This window comes from Canis lupus, chromosome 6 (genome assembly GCF_048164855.1).
Source record: "Canis lupus baileyi chromosome 6, mCanLup2.hap1, whole genome shotgun sequence".
Taxonomy (NCBI): Eukaryota; Metazoa; Chordata; class Mammalia; order Carnivora; family Canidae; genus Canis; species Canis lupus.
This window is the reverse complement of record NC_132843.1, coordinates 19530330-19552654: the sequence shown is the minus strand read 5'-3', so window position 1 is coordinate 19552654 and position 22325 is coordinate 19530330. Positions and strand designations below refer to the sequence as shown.

The 22325-nt window shown below is 40.8% G+C and overlaps 1 protein-coding gene across 2 annotated transcripts; it reads left to right on the top strand.

Moving 5' to 3' along the window:
* The first annotated feature begins 1814 nt into the window (after nucleotides 1-1814).
* Nucleotides 1815-15167, top strand: AQP4 (aquaporin 4). 2 transcript variants are annotated; one of them, XM_072829110.1, is made up of 5 exons: nucleotides 1815-1966; nucleotides 5301-5715; nucleotides 6609-6773; nucleotides 7056-7136; nucleotides 10787-15167. In XM_072829110.1, the coding sequence occupies exons 1-5, from the start codon at nucleotides 1935-1937 to the stop codon at nucleotides 11063-11065; spliced, it is 972 nt and encodes a 323-aa protein (XP_072685211.1). In that variant the 5' UTR covers nucleotides 1815-1934; the 3' UTR covers nucleotides 11066-15167. The 2 variants fall into 2 exon arrangements, with proteins under 2 accessions (XP_072685211.1, XP_072685212.1); XM_072829111.1 differs by lacking the exon at nucleotides 1815-1966 and adding an exon at nucleotides 2331-2482.
* Nucleotides 15168-22325: the final 7158 nt, after the last annotated feature.

Sequence of the window (22325 nt, the reverse complement as noted above, 5' to 3'; positions counted from 1 at the left end):
TCCCATTTGGGCCTGGGCCCAGGCCGGTTCAAAACTGATCAACTTAGAAGCTGTTACTTATATTCACCATTGCTCCCACCCCATATTGCCCACACCATCCTCACAAACGCATTGAAGCTGCTTTCTTCCATCTTTATCCTGCACGCATCACCCCAGACAATTCTATCGGAAACTCTGTCCTGAGTCCAAAGAAAAGTCAAGCAAGCAGCTAATTATAGGGCAAGGTTGAAAGTGTTTCAGGAGAATCGATAATACTTCCTCAAACATAAAAAAAGACAATAATTAATACCTAATAAGAAAAACTACCGCCAGTAGGTGAAGGGTTAATCCTTGGTCAATTGTAAACCACTCTGCCCAGAGTACTAATAAGTGTGCCAATTGGTGCCAATTCGGGTGGCCCTTCCCTTGGTGGGAATAGCCATCCCTTAGGAACTGTCAACATATGCTACCAGGGTAGTGATCAGCCAGCCAGAAGAAAGAGAAAGAGTCTGAGAAACCCTGGTAACCAAGTTTTGCTGGCACTTTGTAAAATGGTGACGGGAACTTGCCAAGGCCAGAGAGTGAATGCTAATGAGCCTAGGGCAACCTGCAAAGAGAGGACCTGAAAAATGTCCTCTCAACAACCAGCAGCCCTGAGGGAGCACCACTCATTGTGGGTTCCTGTGGAAAAGATCAGAGGTTTCTTTCGCAAGGAAGGACCTCAGCACTGCTGGAAGGACTCATCCTTCCTTGGGTTCATAGACCTCACGGTACCTTCTGACTCAACGGTCTTGGGGTCAGAGCAATCAGTACATCTGTCTAGAAAATCAACGTTTTTAAATTTTTAAAAACTTTTTGTGATTCATTTGTTTAAATCACACTCTAAAATCTGAGTGGTAAACAGCTTTAAGAATCCACACCAAAAGGTTTGAGTGTTCTTTGTAGATTCACATAAATGCCCTCTTCCCCCATCTCCTCAGAATTTATTCCTACCTTCAGGGAGCGCATTTTACGAAGGCCAAACCCTCTGATAGACAACCATTAGTGTGCAACCACATTCTTAAAGATGTAAATTTAATCTTCGTTATTTGAGAATGCTTGAGACAATAATAAAATTGTCACACTCAAAATTTTAAGTCCTCTTTCTAATAGCTTTTCAGCCATTCCCAAATCTCACGTCTCTAAACAAGATAAGAAAGCAAAAAATTGTAATTGTGATGCATTCATTCCACACTGGGCCCACAAATGATGTACTCAATCTTGTCCCTAGGTTTGCAGATATTAAATTTACCTACGATTTCCAAAAATTTTGTCCCCACCCAACCTCCACATTTTTAGATTTGCTACTTCTTACTCAATAATTGTCACTAATGTAACAGTCAGTGGAGCACCCCGGAGTAGTCTTATTTGCTATTTTTCATATTTTCCTATTATTCAAATCAGTGCTGCCCAGGCTACAAATGGACTTACCCATTGTACTTAAAATGCCACTTCTCAGGTCAAAAACTTCAAATAGAACCCACTGAATATTCAGCCTCCCAAAAGCAAATGCACTACAGCCCAGATCTCAATTTATCTCAACTGCTGGATAACACAGATCTGCTTTCTCATGGGTGCCCAATTTCAACCCCAACACATAACCGAACAAGACAGACTCTCAGCAATTCTTTGTGGTGGGAAGAATTCAAATAAAATGTGAGGAAATCCTCATTTTCAAAGATTACCAGCTAAAGAAATACAATGTAAGCAAACATTTTGTGTTCCTGAAATGCCCTGTGTCTACCATGATCAGGTGGAGAAAAGTTATTTCAAGTTCAAATAGAACTTGACGATTGCCACATGGTGCAGAGTCTTTCCACCCCTTCACTCCAAAAACCCAATCAGACAAGTGGCCGTAATCTGACTCCCAGAGCTTGGGGGCAGGCAATGAGAGCTGCACTCTGGCCGGGGAAGGCATGAGTGGCAGACCCGCAGCAAGGCAGTGGGGGTAAGTCCTTCTTTGCCCTCAGGGGACAAAGAACGGGGCCAAAAGATGAAATTTTGACTCCTTTGTTATAGATAGATGTGCCGTCTCAGATAGAATCTAGAAGGAAACTAGAGGGTAGGTAGGTGATTCTCTTAGATCTGGGTCCTGGGCATATTCATAAGAGAAGCATAGAGAAAGTAGCAGGAAAAGAAGGATGCTTTGTTGCCAAATCCTCCAAATATTGGAGACCTGCACCTGCACAGGGAAATTACCCTACGGAGGTGAATCTATCTGCAGTATTTTTCATCAGAAAAATTACTCACCCGGAGGTTCAGCTGCCCAGAAGTGGATCAGGCTATGTGTTCAGCTAGAAAGTAATGTGGCCGGTTCAGTACAACCCGGGCACATCAACAAACCCCCTTTGTTCTGGGGCGAAAGAAGCAAAACAAATAGTGTTGATCCGTTTTCAGCGAGTGTGAACGCATAAGGGAACACTGCCGATAAGAACAGGAGCTATGACAGCCTGTGCCTGCCCAGGTGAGCACTTGTAAGACCAGGGGTATGTATGTGCTGCCTGGGAACTTTGGGGTTCGCAGCTAACTGAGGCTGTTCAGCTCTGCCCTGGACAGAGATTAGATTCTGTAGGCTTTCCAAAAAAGCTAAATGCACTGTTACGGAGCATATTTCTCTATTTGGGGTTTTGGGGGGTTGTTTGGTTGGTTGTTTTTTATGATGATGATGTTGTTGTTTTAATTCCTCTGGCTGATGAAAATTTGAAGTTGAAAGAGCAACTGAGTTTCTTAAATTAGGTCTCTGGAGAAGCATGTGCGAATAGGCAGGGAGATAGAACTTGGGGGACTGGGAAAAGTGAGGGAGACCTGTATGGCCAGGAGGCGGCCTTTTGCCAGGGCCCCGCCTCTCCTGGTGATCTGTGCTGCTGAAAAGGAACCTGAGGCTTCCTGCCCACCAGCCTCCTTCCCTTCCTGCTTTGTCCTTTTTCTTTTTCCCACAGCCCCCAGCCACAGACCACCAGCACCTCTGGTAGCCCCTTCGCCCTGCCGTCTGCAGGTGGAGGCCGGGCGCTGCTGGTGAGCGTGAAAGCCCCCTTCCTAACTTCTTTTCCAATCTGTGAGTTCTTTGAGTTTCGCCCCCTTTGGGACATTCTTAGTATCTCTCCCAGGGCATCCTCCCTGCCCCATTCCAAGTGCTGTTTTGTCTCTTTATTTTCTCTTCCTCTGGGGAATATGATGTCATCGTCAGCCCAGCTGGGCTTTCTTGTAATTACATGATTCACTTGGAGGAGTTCACGAGCAGAAGACACCTAGGTCAGGGCTGGCTGTCCCCCTTCTGGAGCCACCCCAGATTGGGCAGAAAGTGGGTTTCTCCTGCCAACTGTGAAGCAAAGTCCCTTATCAAAGCAGAGGCTGTCTTGAGATCCTAAAGGTCAAGGGAGCATTCCCCTAGCCCTTTTTGGCACAGCATTTCCCCACTGCTCATGCAGAACCCAGGCTCCTGAGAACAGCAAGGCGTGGGGGTGGGGGTGGGGTGGGGTGGGGGTGGGGGTTCTCTTCCTTATATACCAAGGGGAAAGCTATAAAAACTCTAATCTGTTCAAATACCCTTTTCATAGTCCTCTGGTGATCAGAGCCTCTCCACAGCTCTTCGCTCTCACGACTGTAAAACAGGCAAAGGAGAGGGGCAAGTGCCTGGAATAATCGAGTAACTAGAGTAATTGCCCTCCATGTCGGGAATTCTAGCCACTTCTTGCCCAAACGAGCAGCTGGCACTAAATTCCTCGAGCCGCATCCCTTCTCAGCTCCAAAGATCCTCAGACAATAAGAGGAAAACAGACCAGACTGGAGGAAGCAAGTGCCTCCTCGCAATGGCTGTCTTGCTGCCCCCCACCCCCTGCGCTTCCCAACACACACGTACAAGGTCCCCCGGAAGAGGCGCGCCCGCCGTCTTTCTGGGCCCCGCGGGAGGAGGAGGAGGCCGCCAAGAAGACGCTGGCGAACAGCGCGGAGGCTTCTGCTCCCAGGACCACCGTCCCCCTGGGCGGGGTGCCTGGGGCGCGACACCCGCCTCCAGGATCCCTTTGGGGAGGCGTGTCTGAGGGGTAGCTTCGCGGGTGGAGGGCGGGAGAGGTACACGAAGGGGCTGCCCCCCAGCCCTGCAAAAGCCTGACGGAGGCCAGGATGCAGCTTTGCCCCGCCCGGCAGTCGCGGATGCCTGGGACTCGGGCGGGGGCGGGGCCTGGGCGGGGAGGGGGCGGGGCCTGGGCGGGGAGGGCGGGGCCTGGCGGGGAGGGCGGGGCCTGGCGGGGAGGGGGCGGGGCCTGGGAGGGGGCGGGGCCGGCGCTGCGAGGCTGCTGTTTGCCCACCTGGCACCCGCCCCGGAGGCTGACACCGCCGAGCGCCGCGCGTCCAGGTCCGCAGGAGAGAAGGAGGGAGTGTCCCTGTCCAGGCCCCGCCGGTTGCCACCACCCCTGCCGGTCACCCTGAGCTCCCCTCCCCCGAACGACTTTACCTGCTCCAAAGACGGCCTTCAGGGCTTCAGCGTTCCTGGGCTCCTCCTCGCTGGCCTCCCGCCTAAATCCGCAGTCTCTGCTGGGGGAGAGGAGAATCACGCCCCACAAACCCATTTGCAGAATGCCCAGAATGCGAATTTTGGAGCATCGAAGTGCAAAACTGCAAAAGATCTCCCTATTTTTTTAAATTGCTTTACGTTCAAAATATAAATGGCATGTTAAAAGTACATGGAAACTTAAAAACTAAAAAAGAGAAAAGAGAAAGAAAGAGAAAGAAAGAAAGAAAGAAAGAAAGAAAGAAAGAAAGAAAGAAAGAAAGAAAGAAAGAAAACAAACTTAAAAACTTGCTCTGAGGGGATTAACTTAGAGCAGCCCGGGTGGCTCAGCTGTTTGCCGCCTTCGGCCCAGGGCCTGACCCTGGAGACCTGGGATCTGAGTCTCACGTCCCGCTCCCTGCATGGAGCCTGCTTCTCCCTCTGCCTGTGTCTCTGCCTCTCTCTATCTCTGTCTCTGTCTCTGTGTCTCTCATTAATAAATAAAATCTTTAGGAAAAAAAAGAAGAAACTCGATTTAGACATTTTTCTTTCTAGGGGCAAATCAATGCAACTGGATGATCTTCGAATATTTAACAAAAGGAGGCTAGCATCACCATTTGACCATTAAGGAGACAATTAATTAATTAAGAAGGTTTTCTGGAAGCAATCTTTCTTGATATCCAAATAACCTTCGAGGGGCCCTTCCCCACAGTCGGCCTATATAGGCCTGGAGTCTTCACCCAAATTCTTGAACCCTGCTTTGGTAGACTGACACAATTTGTTTTCATTTCAGCAAGTGTGGACCTTTGTGTAAGAGAGAGAGCATCATGGTGGCCTTCCGGGGGGTCTGGACTCAAGCTTTCTGGAAGGCAGTCACAGCAGAATTTCTGGCTATGCTCATCTTTGTGCTCCTCAGCCTCGGATCCACCATCAACTGGGGTGGAACGGAAAAGCCACTACCTGTCGACATGGTTCTCATCTCTCTTTGCTTTGGACTCAGCATTGCGACCATGGTGCAGTGCTTTGGCCACATCAGCGGCGGCCACATCAACCCTGCTGTGACGGTGGCCATGGTGTGCACCAGGAAGATTAGCATCGCCAAGTCTGTCTTCTACGTCGCAGCACAGTGCCTGGGAGCCATCATTGGAGCTGGGATTCTCTACCTCGTCACACCTCCCAGTGTGGTGGGGGGCTTGGGGGTCACCACGGTAGCATCTTTAGCTCTTATTTTCAAACTGGGACTCCAGGCTTCTTGCAGACTCTGCTAAGTAATACCCCAGTGGCCTGAGAGACTTTCCTAAAATTGCTAATTTCTTCCCAAAGAATTTCTGATGATTCTTGATAGGGGTGACAACTGATCCCAGCAACATTGAATGTATCCATATATAATCATTGTTTGCTATCGAGTGACTTGAATATTATTAAGTCTTGGTGGCACAAAAATTGTGTTCCTTTTTTGCTCTCGCTCTTATCCCAATGACTATACTAGACTATATATTTAGCTTAAGGCATTTTTATTGCAACTATTTGTTAGCTCACTAGCAGAAGAAACAATTTTGTTTCTTGTCATGTTCATGGGAATTAAAATGATCTATACCTAGGATTACACTTAAAAAAATAAATTGGCATTTGATCCTACTTTTGTTCTCAACTGATTTGGAATATCCGTTGTTAGCTCAGCACCAGGATAGATTTAAAAACTACACACAGTTTAAATTTTAATTGAAATATATATTAATTAATTTAAACCTAATTAAAGGATTTAATCATTGCCTTATAAAATTACAAGACTCTCCAGAAACTCCTTTGTAAGTTAAATGCAGCATTGGCACATTTTGCTTCCTTTGTAGAAAAGGACATTCAGCACAAATTCCCGCTTGGTCATTGTAGGAGTAATTAATTATCTGTGATGGCCCAAAATGAGTGGAAATTTATTCCTCCTTTTTTGGATGCAGGGGGAGTGTCTCACTTGTGGGGTGGAACAGATGACTCCAATTAGCCATTGTCTTTTCCAGCGATGAAATATGCTTTTCACAATGATATGTTATCACAGAAAATGCACTTGTGCTTCAATTCAGATGGAGCATTTTTCTCTTTTTAGGTTCATGGAAATCTTACCGCTGGTCACGGTCTCCTGGTGGAGTTGATAATCACATTTCAGTTGGTGTTTACTATTTTTGCCAGCTGTGACTCCAAACGGACTGATGTCACTGGTTCAGTAGCTTTAGCAATTGGATTTTCTGTTGCGATTGGACATTTATTTGCAGTAAGTTTGCAAGTCCATTTAAATAATTGATTCATTTCATTTATCCTCACCCTAGAGCTGGCCTAAAGATGTGTTTTACAGCTGTAGTTCTTTAGTATCTAGCCACATCTGTCCATTTTAGGTGATTATTTTGCTAACTTTATGATGAGCATCTTGATATGGCTGCTAACATCTTGACCGTTCCTCTAACTGACTTGGCAAGTGGTAGCAAATTGCAGTGAATGCTTCCTGCTACTACTCCTGTTCCAGCAATGTCTGAGGTTGTTTTCTTTTTCCCTACAGATCAATTACACTGGTGCCAGCATGAACCCCGCCAGATCCTTTGGACCTGCAGTTATCATGGGAAATTGGGAAAACCACTGGGTAACCATTATGTTGACAGTTTCTGTCCTCTTACAGTTGAGGACAATTACCCATGAAGCTCTTTCTCTTTCTTTCCTCGAGAGGTGTCTTACTTCCTCCCAACCTTGACTCCCCACTTTACTACACCTTTCATAAAGACCAAGGAGAGACTAGCACAAATCTACTTTAAAATGTCTCATCTTATATCTGTTTGGGGCCTTTAGTAATAGTCTTTCTTTTTTAATAAGCACTGCTCTGGGCACTATATCTGATAGACTGCTGCAGAATATATTTTACATGGAGGTTGTCTGTGTGGACCAAGTGATAATCAGGGTGGTACGGTGAATATGGTGTTTAAATAATTGAAAGTAAAGCCTTCCTGGCCATAACAAAATATATACAAAAAAAAACTAAAAGAAAAAGAAGAAAGAAATGCTTACAAGCACTGCCCATAGCAAAAATATTTATCTTTTTTTGTTTACAAAAGCATGAACCCAATTAATAGTATGTAAGTTGGAAGCATTTGAACTGCAGATGGAGAGGAATAAATGGTACAGATGTTTATGCTGTTATCACCATAGCCAGAGCTGGAAACATAAGTGACTTTCAGAAGAGGCACACTTTCCAGTCTCATGGCTAACCTCCTTATTAATGTGGTGGCAGTGCTTCCAGAGAGTAGTGATATCCATTTTTAAATATTGCTATCAATTTTATTTCAATTGTTTCTTACAACAAAGGAATTTAAATCCCTTAAATGAATAATGTGACAGTTTTAAGGCCACTCATATACTAACTTATAATAACCAATGAAAATATGAGACTTATGTAAGCCAGCCTCAAGTAGGGCTACCTCTTATTATCATTTACATGCTGCGAATGCTATTTTACAGCTTTTATTTTTAATTCATGAATATAACAACATGTCACTTATGTTTTAATCTCATTCACACACTGGTTATTGACCCAGTTACATCCACTCAGCCATAGTGTACATTACAAATGAGAACAGATTATAAGAATACTATAGACATTCACTGCTAAGAAAAGAGTATTGAGTCTTTAAAAGTAATTTCTATCATTAAAAAATGAGACTCAGTGTTCAAAAGCAAGATTTTAGACTGAGCCATGAAAAGAATGTCAATATATAGCATCCACAAGATTGGTCATTTTGCCACTGATATATCCATTTATATCTCAACACATTTGACACATTAACAGGAATGGAAATTTTTAATGGGCAGTACATAGTTGCTTATGGTAAAAGTAGAACTGTAAGTTCAACTTTATTAAATTCAAACTACTTTTGTAATCAAAATTTAGAAAACTAACAATTTTTTAATTTTAGTTATGAGGACTTTAAAATGTGAATGAAAATATACGTTTTTATTAATTACCTACTAGTTGCAGTAGGCTAGCTAGAATTTGATTAGTAGGAAACTTTTTAGCTTGTGGACTGAATTAAATTCCCCTTCTTGGCTGTTTTATAACAAACTTAATCTTATTGAACACAAATGTCCATTCTGTAGTAATGGTTGTATAGATTTTAAAACTAATTTACAACATATTTGCAGATGGAGATTGATAGACTAGAATAATATCTAAATATTAATGGTGAATTTTCTAAGTATGACATTATTTTAATTTTCATCTTCATAATCTCTATCTGTATTTTTAGCAATTAAAACTATTTACTCTTACAAATTTTGAGAGTCATTTTAAAGTACATAATGACTTTGTTTTGGAAGAGCAAAAAGATTTGATCTTTTTGGGGAGCGTGTAGCCAGATGTCTTCTTCGTACTTGTTTTAGGAATGCATTATAATTACTTAGCAGTCCCTTGTCTCCCTTTTGGGAGTTTTACCATGGGGAATAGAATCTATCTAATGAGCTCTTATCAAAGGAACAGAATGCAAAGACATTTAGAGGAGGGCTCTCGTTTCTCCTTTGAAAGGGCATGGAGAAGGTCAACTCCACACAGTTTCTTTCCATTCAAGATAAGGAGCTTGGTTCTTGTAGCCACTCTACAAGTAGTTTCCATGTTAAGTATATGTGCTCAGCTACAGTTCAAATTTTGAATTTTCTTTAGACTTTGCAATGAAGATGCTATGTGAAATTAATTTCCCGAGAGTGTCTTAAGCCAGAAGCATGCCTCCTATTTTTTTTCAAATGAGAAAAGTGAGGTATCGTGGAAAGCAGTGTAGTAGTTCAAAAGGGAGGTTTGAAATCACACAGACCTGAAATCCCAGTTCAGGCACTTGCTAAGCATGACGTCTTAAGCAAGCTTCTTACTGTCTCAGGGTGTCAGTTTTCTCACCCTTAAAATAAGAATAAGAATCATATCTACCTCAAAGGTTGCTGTTGGAATTATGTGAGTTAATACAAGTCTAAGTACAGCTGGCTCAATAAGCAAGGTTTCTGTTGTTCCACTGAATCTAATATTCTGCTGCATATATATGCTCCAAGCAAGTGTTGAAGTTTCCTGAAACTGAAGATTTAGTTTATTCTAGACACAATAACAATATGATAAGAAGCTTCCATTTGTTGAATTAAAAATCCTATGGAGTTGCTAATCCTCAACTAACCATCATTTCATAAACTCAGTACTGGTTTATTTTCCACCAAGTGACCATGGTTAAAACTGTTAGGATGAAAGTGCTCTGCCAGAAGAGTAATGAACAAACCATGACATTTTCAATTAAATCAAATAGCCAGGTTTTAAGGAAGAAAAGCATATAACATACAGAAAATGACTGATGACCAGCCTACTCGCATACAATTTTAAATGGTCTAGGAAACATGGAATGAGCTGACCACTATGAAATTAGAACTAATAAATACTTCTCAAGTATTATTTCAACTTAATTTTTACAACCCATGAGATATGTGTTCCTATAATCCCCACTTTGCAGATGAGGAAATTAAGGTTTAAGAAGTTAAGTAACTGGGGCGCCTGGGTGGCTCAGTTGGTTAAGTGTCTGCCTTCAGCTCAGGTCATGATCCCAGGAGTCCTGGGATGGAGTCCCCCATCAGGCTTCCTGCTCAGTGGGGAGTCTGCTTGTCCTTCTGCCCACCGCACCCCTGCGCTCGTACTCTCTCTCTCTCAAATGAATAAATAAAATATTAAAAAAAATAATAAAAGAAGTTAAGTAACTGATTTAAGAACTCACCAAATTGCTCAGTGGTGGAGCTAGGATTCCATTTTTCGTGCTCTGCTGAATAACTAAGGCTCAACTGAAAAAAATCTGTATGTTGATCGCGATTATGTAGAAAACCAACATAAGATGGTGATATTAAGAAAATAAGATAAGTGGTCTCCAGAAAATTTTTTCCTATTTTAGTTGAAGAATTCTCAGAGTGCACTTAATGTGCAGTACCATCAACGAGGAGCTCACTTGACTTTAAGGATTACCAGAAAATGGAAAGAAAATAATTAATGGAAGCAAGAAAAGAGAAAATTGTCTTTCCCTGTTTTCTGTTCAAATGTTATTTAGCAATTTACGGATCTCTGACATGCATATGGTATATGTTCTTTTATTCTTTTCAATCCTGCTATCTTCTGCACAACACATTTGCTCTCTTAATGTAAACCAGCTAAGCTCTATATTCATGAATTGGTCAAAGGAATAGTTCTCCTCCACTTTCACTCTATAATTCTCCCATCTTTTCCCCCAGATATATTGGGTTGGACCGATCATAGGAGCTGTCCTCGCTGGTGGCCTTTACGAGTATGTCTTCTGTCCAGATGTTGAACTCAAACGTCGTTTGAAAGAAGCCTTCAGCAAAGCTACCCAGCAAACAAAGCGGAGCTACATGGAAGTGGAGGACAACAGGAGTCAGGTGGAGACTGAGGACTTGATCCTAAAACCTGGAGTGGTGCATGTGATTGACATTGACCGGGGCGAGGAGAAGAAGGGGAAGGACCCATCAGGCGAGGTGTTGTCATCGGTATGACTAGAAGGTGGCACTGAAAACAGACAGGAGCCCTCAGAACTGTCCTCAGATTTCCTTCCACCCATTAAGGAAACAGATTTGTTATAAATTAGACACGTGCAGGGTTGTTTTTTCATGTCTTATTATTCAGTCTAGACAAGAACTATTTCTTTGTTCTACCAGGGAGGAATGGAAGAAACCTATTTTGAATTCCAAATCTAAAAAAGAAGTCTTCTTAAAGTGTCCCCAAAGCAAATAGGAATCTAGTTCATTGTCACCATTTATGAATAATCGATTTAAAAATGTGTATCAGGATTTGGTTAAGTCTTGCCTGACAGAACTTAATAGACATACCTATCTGCTTATTCCTCCTCGGCCAGGACTCTGGGATTGCCATTTCTCATTTTATTTATTCCACTGAGTCAAGTTTTTCAATGGCAAGGGACAGTATGTCCCAGAGTCATGCACATTCAAGAGAGAACTATAACCAGCTCTTTTATGGGCAGTCCCTTATTATAAACTACCTCGGCAAGAGAATATTGACAAGGGTCAATATTGTGAACGGTTTCCATTTATATTTCAAATACCCAACTTTCAACCGGAACTCCAATTCATAATATTCCTTCCTCTTCCTCAGTGCCCAAGGTATTGTGGACCTAAAGCCCAGAAATTTGAAGAATGTTCAGAAACCCTGTATATTTATTGGTTCCATCTAATAAAACAGCCAAATCCTAAGAAACACACATTATGACAAAACAGGACAAACAGTCTCATAAGGTCTTACTGGAATGGAAGAAAAATTACCATTATAAAAAATCATAGGGAAAGAGGAAATCTATATTCTGGAATCAAACCATTGATCTGTTTTCAGTGCACATCCTCAAATACACCCCATGAGGTTAACAGTCTAAGCTTTTAACCACTTAACCATTTTGCTTATATTTGTAATTTATTGGCAAAACTGGGGGGGTGTTTGTTTGTGACTTGGTTATCTATATTTAAAACATTAGCTGAGATTACTTTTTGACAAGAACATGACTAGCCGAATCCTCACTATTTGTTATGAAGCTCTGCTCACTCTGGAAGGTGTAAAGTGGCCCTGTCCAGTCCCCATGTCTGCTGCTCTCTCACTTCTCATGAGATTTGTTGATAATCTTCAGTGTAACGTATGATGATACTTTAGTGAATTAAAATGCATGAGAGACAAGGAAGGCCATGGTTACAGGGTAAAAGGGTGAGGACATCAGAACACTCTGAATTCAATGCTGATTGGATAACCAATCTTTGATTTGCAGAGATAATCTACACAGTAGCCCAACGCAGCTTTTAAGTACTTTCATTACTGACTCATTTATTTGTCAAGATATTTTGCACTTCCTGTACTGCTGTGCCTTAGGTTGGTAGAATGGTCTCTGGAAACCAGTCTCTATCATATTAACCATCTAGGCTAGACTTTATCTTAGACAAGGAGCTGCAAATGTCAATTTGACTGAACAAAAGCTGGTAGTGAAGCAAAAACCCATCACTGCAAAGAACGGCTTGAAAATAAGCTGATAATCAAGGGCTTTCTTCTCCCATGCATGGTTTCAACTGTGTGCCACTTTTTAGTGTTAGTGGTAGGTGTGTGTCTGTGGCAGTGAGATAATGGACCACTGTTAAACCTGATTCTCTTCGGTGCTAGGAAAGTGACGCGCACGGTTCCCAGGGAGTCATCACACCAGGGCAGCGCCTGGGAGTGTCACTGATGGTTTTTATGGCAGATTGCTAAATCCCAGGCCCCTTGCTCAGATGTGTGGTGAGCCACATTCTCCACCAGTGAGACCCATCATTTCCTGTTTGGGGCAGCATCTATAGGAAGTAGGGTGAGATTCTAATGATGGTTTATGTCTGTGTTTTCAAACATTTGCACAATATACCACTAAAGGCTTAACATGGGGGCGGGGGGGGGGCGTCAGCCTAAAAAATAATGCTATCAACCAGCAGCAAACAAGTCAGCTCAAATGTTAGGTTAACGAGGAAAAGTTAAACAGATTTTTCAAATACACTTACAATTTACTGGCTTACAATCTCTTTTATTTAGCCATGTGGTTTACTTCTTACACGCTCACTTTCATACTCACTTTGAGTTAAAATATTTAATATGTTAATGCTTAAAAAAAGGCATGAATTATGTTTTTATAATTTGTTTTCCAGCAACTAGGAGAGTGCCTGACACTTAGTAGGTATGTGTTAGTTACTAAAAATATGAATTTCATTTAGGATTTAAGAATGTAAATAATTTCCTTTTTAATCTTGATTTTGCTCAGTGTTTAATAAAAGCTTGACTTCAAGGACTACTAAGGGAAGGCAATATAAATGTAAAAACCATAAAATATATTTTTGCATTCTACTATTTTAGAAGCATGAAGTGAATGAAAGCTTTAGCACTTTTTTCCCCTGCATATGAGACAACATATTTTGTATTTCACTCAAGGCTCTGCCAGTAAAAAGTAATGAAATTGTACCTTTCTAATGACATCTATGCAGCAGGGGTCTATTGCCTTGTGGATGGCACCAAATTATCCAAGTGTATTAGGAGACGAGGGCTTTTTCCTTTAATCCCTTCTTATTAATGAAGTGCATCGTGCTGCTCCCAGGAGAGTGCTGCTGACAGATATACAGAAAAGAGATCAGAGAGAAAAAAATGGAAGGACATAAATGAATTATACCCAGCCAGGAAGCAATGCCAACCATCTCTTCCCTATGGAAAAATACAAGCGCCCCAAAACTTAAGATGGTCCCTACAAAGAAAATGTATATAGTTTGTCAAAAGAAGTGCAAAGAGTAAGAGTCATTTTTAGGTTTGGGGGCTTTCTTAAACTTTGGGGGACCAGAATTTGAATATATTTTTTCATTGTTGCAGTTGGCATTTTTTTCAGAGTCCTAAACTTTTACACTGGAAGGAAATATTTTCTGGTACCCAAATTGTTGCCTAAATGTAAGAGCCCTACACTTTGTTTCTACCATTTAATGCTTTTCATAAATTCTTACCCTTTCTGACTCTTCTAATGCAGTTAATAGGTACTAGCTGTCGCTCAGTCTCGAAAATGTTACAAAGAGATTAGAAATATTCGAATAACATATATATTGGCATTAAACTATCTGATTATTAGAGGTCTGATTCCAAATAGGACAAAATATTCTTCTTAGGGCAAGAAGCCAGGCAACTTACTTACTGGTTTAAATTCAATAAAGAGCAGAAAAATTCTAAAATCGAATAGCAAATTCAAACACTAAAATTAATCCTGGTGAGGCCCTTTGTTGCAGCATGTTGCTACTATCCCCACGTGTCATGAACGTTTGACAAATTGCCTTAGTGACAGTAGGAGCTCAAAAAAAGAGCCTTATCAGACAATATAAGCCTGATATAACTTCTCATTATAAGCCCTATAGAATGTGCAAATGCAGAATATCTTATACCTGAAAGTAATTTTGCCTTTCTTAATATGTTTATGGCACCAAAATTATTAGGAAGATGTGACTACTATCTGGAAAGTGTAATGAACTAAACTCACTTTCTTTACCACCAATTTTGTGTGTTTGCATTGGTAGGGTAATACTTTATAGATCACCCCAAAATAACAGTTAACTTTTGAAATTCATAGTTCTCTGAAAAACATAGAAGACATTTAATTCAGTGCTCAAAACCTGGGGCCACTCACTCTTGCAAATGACCATATCCTATGAAAGCAGTTATAGTGTTACCCATGCATGGTAAAATCCAAGAGCTAAAAAATACACCTAATTTATATAACCCATGAGAATATATTTTTAGATTCTCTTCAGGATTAATTAAATAAACAGGCAGTTTATGAAAATATAATTGTTTATCACTTTTATGACCCAAATCACAATTGTAATTCATGATAAACTGGTGAGAATAAACTGAACATATGGTCATATTCACAATTATTTATTAACTGAAATGTTACTCCAACATCAGAGCTAATGTTGAGATTTAAACTGTAATGTCTAATATTTGGAATAATCTATTAAGTATCAGCATTGTGGTTGATTTCCATGAATTATGTTGTATCTCATATTACTAAATCTGTGCAAATAAACTTTTACTGTTTAAAAGGTAGGCATTGCATTTGATAATGTTTGAAAATTCATTCACAGTTTTTCCAAGTTAGATCTTAAGAGCATCCTTTAGAATGACCCAAAGACTTAGCTATTTGAGTATAATGAACACCAAATGAAACGGTGGTGGGATCTATATAATGAAAGGCATGTTTCGAAAGGCTGCAAAGTATACACTATAGTGGGCCCTGATGTACACAGTGGAAATTGTGTTTAGTGGGCTTACTTCTAAATGTTCACCTCCATGCAGAATAGGCCATTGAAGATCAGCTGTCATTCCAGGGAGTCTAAAAGTGAAGACCTTAACAACTGTGACTCAGATGAGGCTGGTATTGCTAAATCCATCCTCAGGGCATTTGGCAGATTCTAGCAACCCAGATGGATAATGTAGACACCATAAGTACTGGGACACTCCCTTGGGTTCTTAGTTCGAGGGGCTCCTCAATTTTGAGAGGTCATAGGCTCCCTAGGGGAGAATTAAGGATCATCATTTTTGTAGTGTGTAGTGTGTACATCAGATGAGTAGTGAATGGTGCCTTCAGAACCCAATGGATATGTACCTCTCTTACAGCATGTGACAGGATTCGCCAATATAGCAATAGTAGTATTTCACATTGTAGTGAAATAGTTTGCATAGGTATCTGTCTCCCCTACTAGGTTCTAAACTCCTTAAGGGCTAAGATGGTATTTCATTTATTCCGTATCCCGCCCCCCTCTTCCTCAGCATTGAGCACCAAGGCTTGACATCTTGCTCAATATGTGCTTATTGCATGAATGAATAAAGAACTTAAGGAATACTTCACAATCATTAGGAAATACTACAAAGCACAATACCTCAATCCAGTTGGTTTTTGCTATTGTGTAGATGTGTACTAAATATGTGAATTCTTATAGTTCCATTTAGGAGACTGAAATTAGCTCAAACCAAACATTAAAGAAAAATCAAAGAAAACATGCACAGAAAGTATAAAACACTAATTGGATTTCTAAAATTTATACCTAATGAGTAGGCAACAAGACATGTTTTCATTGCTATATTTATACAATGGCCAGATGTTAGATGAAATTTAGCTCAATGAGTATTTCAGCAAGAAAAGTATTTTAACAAGCATGGGAAGCTAGAGATATAAATGTCAGCCTGATTTTAGATAATTATCCTGCTTGGAAAATGTCCAAAACAATATGTCACCTGAATAACTCTTACTATTTTTTTTTTCATTTTTCTACCTCTTCATTCCTCAGGTTTAAGGAGACATTGAGAACTCTAGAAAGCTGAGTTGAGTTTACCCTATACATAGAAACCTCTGAGAAACCATGGCACTGATTTTTGAAAGCTTTATGCATAGCATAGTTATAGCACATGGCTAGTATTCAGTAAAAGCATTGGTGGACGGATGGATGGATGGATGGATGGATGGATGGAGTGAATGGATGAGTAAATGCAAGAAACACTCCAATCTGGAGATATGAAGTTCATCTGTGAACAGATGGCAATCATAGCCTGTATTCCTTCTTCCCTTATGAACCATGGCCATGGGTCAGAAAGGTAGAGGAGAAATGCATGGATTAGAATAATTTTCAACTATGAGTACATATATGGGGCTTTATAATTTCTAAATCTTACTCTCAATCACTTAATCTTTATTAAACGGGGTAACCATTATCATCGTTTTCATTTCCAAAGATGACAAAAACCAAGTGTCAATGACATTTAGTAAATTACCCAAGATTATACCCAAGAGTAAAGTAAAAACTAAGGGCACCTAGATGGCTCAGTCTGTTGAACATCCAACTCTTGATTTTTGCCTCAGGTCATGATCTCAGAGTCGTGGGATAGAGCCCTGCATTGGCTCTGTGCTGAGTGTGGAGCCTGCTTGCGATTCCGGCTTTCCTTCTCCCTCTGCCCCTCCCCACTCATGCTCAGTAGAGCAAAAATTGGATCTCACATTCCAGTTAATCCCATTTCCCTAAATTATTTCCCTAAATCACACAAAATTCTTCCATTTCTCCCATTAATCTCTCAGTTTAATTTCCCATCACCCATGTTTCTTTAAATGGCAAGAAATATATTCTATCCATGCTAGAAGAAATCCTTCTGTACAACGCCAACAAAGGGCAGTATATTAAGTACTACAGACCTGGAGTATCGCAGACCTTAGAAAAGAGTGTTGGGGCATCTGGCTGGCTTAGTCAGTGGAACATGTGACCCTTGAGCTCAGGGCTGTGAGTTTGTACCCCACATTGGGTGTAGAGATTACTTAAAATCTTGGAGAAAGAAATAAAAGAAAGAAAAAGAAAATGGGGAAAAAAAGAAAATGGGGATACTTGGGATAATTTCAGACTTTTTTCATTGAAAAAGAAGGAAAAAGAATATGGGGATACTTTGGATAATTTCAGACATTTTTTTTTCATTGATATCTTTCCTTTTTTTAAAAAAAAAAGATTTATTTATTTATTTATTTATTTATTTATTTATTTATTTGACAGAGGGAGAGAGAACACAAGCAGAGGGAGCAGCAGGCAGAGGGAGAGGGAGAAGCAGATTCCCCACTGAGCAGGGAGCCCAATGCAGAGGCTCGATGCCAGGACCCTAGGATCATGACCTGAGCCAAAGGCAGATGCTTAATCCACTGAACCACCCAGGCACCCCTGATATTTTTCCTTTTGAAAATATTATAAAGATCACTATTTGAGGTATTTTTCACTTGGTCCAGGAAAGAGAATCAGAGATTAATTGTGAAGTCACTGATAAGGTCTTCTACATTTCAATAATAATAACAATAATAGCTTTTTCAGTGATTGTACACTTACTGTGCACCAGACATGCACTTCACACTTGTGTATGTATTCCTCATAGAAACCTTATGAAGAAGGTATTGCCATTATCCCCATTTTACTGGTGAAGAAACAGGTCTAAGGAATGCAAGTAGCTTGTTCAAAGCCGAATAGTTACAAAGTGGTAAATGTGGGATTTGAACCCTGGCAGTCTGTCTAGACTATTCTGAGCACTGCCCTGTGTTGTATCTTCCCTGTGGTACTGTAGGCTTCCAATTACTCCAACATTCATATCTGCTTTTTCCAAGCCTTTGACTTTTCATATCCAATAGAGATTGCAGTGTGTTTAAACTTCTCATTTGTTCCCGACCTCACCTCTCATTATCATTTTGACCACCTTTGAAGCAATTATGTAAATATTCAAGTACAAATGCTACAAAGATAAATCGGCTAAATTTACAAAATGTTCTTGAAAGGGACTTCGAAGGACCAAGAAAACTCTTTCTTTACTGAGCAGGGCTTATGACAGACATCCCTTACACAATATACCTTCCACTATTTAGCTTCAATTTCCTGGCTATTAAAATAATAAAATAAAATAAATTGTAATAAGGGAATCAATAAAATGGTGTTTGGAAATAGTCTGAGATTACCCTAGATCAGACTATAAGGTTTATATTTTGGGGTTTTCTGTTGTTTTTGTTTTTTAAGATTTTATTTATTTATTCACCAGAGACAGAGAGAGAGGCAGAGACACAGGCAGAGGGAAAAGCAGGCTCCCTGCCAGGAGCCCGATGCGGACTCGATCCTGAGACCCTGAGATCATGCCCTGAGCTGAAGGCAGACGCTCAACCACTGAGCCACCCAGGAGTCCCATGTTTACAGTTTTGGTTCTTCTGTGTGTTTTGTTTTTATTTTAGTCAGGGGGTGGGGGGCAGGGGGTGGTGTAGGCAGAGATAGAGAAAAACCCTGAGATCATGACCTGAGCCGAAATCAAGAGTCAGACACTTAACCGACTGAGCCACCAGGCACCCTTACAGGCTGCATTTTTTTAAAATAAGATAAAATAAAAGTTATTTTGAGCGGGCTAAGTTGTAACATCGTTACAACGGCAACAGCTTTGGGAAGTAATTGAATAGAATAACCGCGGCCAGTACTTTCCCTTTCCTGCAAAGACAGAGGAGAAAGATTTTCGTGCACAAAACAGAACTGAACACACACCGCACACCTCTGTGTTTGCAGAAGACAGGATTGCAGGTTGAGTCCCTAAATATTTTGACTCAGACTCTCAGAAGACAACAGTCTTTTGGAATATAATGATGTATACCCAGCGACTATGAGAAACCATTTGATTCAATTTCAGGCTCCCATAGGGGAAAGAGGAAAAACAGGGCAGAGGGAGGGAGCGTGGGCAGGAATCCCACAGTCACAGCCAAGTAAGGGTGGGGGGGCCTGCTAGTACTCCTGCCCACCCCCCCCCAGCACAGAAGTTGCTAGCATAGCAGTTGCCCCTTGCGCAGAAAGTCCCTGTGCTAAGTCAGCACATTCCTGTCATCCTATATTGAATCAGTGCCCCAAAGAGAACTGGACTATGCTTTGTCCTCCATAGACTTGAGCCCCCATCTCAATTTTAATTGTCAAATGTCAGGCCAAAGGGAAACAGGCTCCTCCCATGGAATAAAAGTGCATCTTGATTTTCAGCAAGGAACGCAGGATGAAAGCAGGATCTCCCCATTTCCCTCAAGAAATCTAGCCTCCAAAATGTATTTCTTTGAAAACGGAAACTTAGAAGCCTAAATCTCAGCACATGGCTTCTAGAAATGATTCACCACATTAACCTACTCCAGGATTTCAATGTCAAAACTTATCACAAAGGATGTAAGCTTTATCTTGTTGTTTTAAAAGCCAATCTCATGGAAGCAGTTGCAGAAACAAGGAAGAATGACAGCAGCTGAGATTTCTCTGGTGACCCGCAGTAAGAAAGAGTGGAGAAAAACTGATACAGATTATTCAGCCCTGTGGTGTTGGTACATTGTGGTTAAATCATTCATATTCTTTGAACTCTAATAAAAAATTCTCATCAAACAATGATGACATTTTCATCTCATCAAAATTTAATCACAAGAGTATTGTAATTCTGATTTTCTTCACCTCGGTTCAAATTGAAAGTAATTGTCAGACGTCATTTTAATTCTAACCATTACATCCCTTCTTACATGTTCCCCCTCACATTATCATGGCCCATTTTGTTCTCTAAGAAGCATGTCATTTTTTTTCTATTATTCAAGCAGTTAAAAAGAACTTTGTCACCTACTTACAAATAGTACACTTAAGGCTCATTTTAAAAAGCATTTGAGATAACAAATTAACATGAATGGAAAATGTTTCCTTGAAACACTGAGAGACACAAGGGGTAATAAATTCTGACTACAGAATTGTTTGATGTTGGAAAAATACTTAATTGCCTGAATTCTTGAGCTTTTCAAAAACTAATTTTTTTTTTCCTTAGCAACCCTCCGAACGACGGGCTTAAAATGCACAAAAGCAGAGAGGTAAATATAAGCTTGCTGAATTTTCTTCCATTGACACTTTGGAAAAATAACTCTGCTTCACCCCAGTTGAGACAGAGAGGCGGCTCCCTCCTGGAAGCAGCAAAGGAGTCCTGCTGGCTACATCCAGGTATATATGGAAATCTAGCAACAAAACCCAAGAGGACTGTAAGATTTGGGATACCAGGTGTGTTGTATTTTCTGTTTCCCATAAGAAACATGTATCACTGTCAGAATCAGGAAGGGAAAAAAATGAATGACATATTTAGAAAGACATAAGGGGGTCTGACTGGAATGTATGGGTCAGAGGGCCGTACAGAAGATACATAATGTGGAGCTTATGGGAATCATTCTCATAGCTGCATCTATGTCAAAGAGCAGAAAGGTCCAACCAAGGCAAGGATTCTACACTCAAATTCTTATGGGGTAAGCAGGCCAGCAATGGGATGGAGTCCAGAAGGCCTTTGGGGAGACTGGGGCCAATTGGGACAAACTCAGCTCAGCAGATTTTTGTCATCTGGCAACTTGGGTCCCATATGTTCTGATCGTCTAATATTTTAGACAAACTTAATATTTCAAATTATGCATATGAAGTCTCAAAATCTGAAATGTTGGCCAATGTGTTGGGGTTTTTTTGTTTTGTTTTGTTTTGTTTTTACTATAGAGACAAAGAACATAAGATTGGACCAGGCTCAAGTATCACTAATTTGAGACTCTTACTCTAAGGCCTCTTGGACATCTTTATTTATATTCCTCACACACCTCAAACTGAATGTGTCCCAAACTGAACTAATTGTCTCTTTTTCTCCTAGTCTGTCTCTCCTCTTATATGTCCGAACCACAGAGTGTCTAGACCAGAACCTGTCAGCCACATGTTCATTCCCCATCATTTGCCAAATTGAAGATCTCATTCCTCCTTGCCTCCATCCTTACTGCTTCTACCTTGGTTCAGGTCAATGCAATAGTCACCTAAATCATTGCACTACCCTCCAAACCCAGTGGTTCTCAACCAGGGGTAACTTTGTCCCCCAGATGATAACTAGCAGTGTCTGTAGACATTTTGGTTGTTAGAGCTGGAGGTAAACTTCTGGCATCCAGTGGGAAGATGCCAGGGATACTTCAAAACATCCTACAATGCATAAGATAGGCCTCTACCCCCACCAAGGAATTATTTGGCTCAATATGTCAATAGTGCTAAAGTTGACAAACCCTGCAACTGGTCTACCTATCTTCCATCTTGCTTCCCTCCAAGCAAGAGGAATAATTCTCTCTTTAAAAAAAAAAATTATATATATATGTATTTATTTATTTATTCATGAGAGACACAGAGAGAGAGAGAGAGAGAGAGGTGCAGAGACACAGGCAGAGAGAGAAACAGGCCCCATGCAGGGAGCCTGATGTGGCACTCAATCCCAGGTCCCCAGGATCACGCCTGGGGCCAAAGGCGGTGCTAAACCGCTGAGCCACCTAGGCTGCCTGGAATAATTCTCTCTTAAAAATGAAATCACATTTCAGAATTATCTTTTAAAAGTTATCTTTAAATGAAATCATTGTCTTTTAAAGGTTATCTTTTAAAAATGAAATCACATACCTCTAGAAAAATCTGGGAGGTTTATTTTTCTATCCAAATTCCCACCCATATGTTTTTGCAACAAGAATCCTTTTGCTCCAGAGAAGGATGGGTCCTCAGCTCCAGGGAGTCAACTTTTATTATGCTTATCCAACCAGAGTGATTTGATTGCCCTCCCTATGATTGGTTTAGGAAAGGGCCTGAGAATAATTTGTGTGACATCATCTGAGAAAATATTCTCTACTCTTCAAAGGAGGCAGTGATA

Excerpts from the sequence above, each read along its gene's own strand:
- AQP4 (XM_072829110.1), top strand. The coding sequence starts at position 1,935 with ATGAGTGGCAGACCCGCAGCAAGGCAGTGGGG. Across the intron at positions 5,716-6,608 it reads GGGGCTTGGGGGTCACCACG|GTTCATGGAAATCTTACCGC; the intron begins GTAGCATCTTTA and ends TTCTCTTTTTAG. Across the intron at positions 7,137-10,786 it reads GAAATTGGGAAAACCACTGG|ATATATTGGGTTGGACCGAT; the intron begins GTAACCATTATG and ends CTTTTCCCCCAG.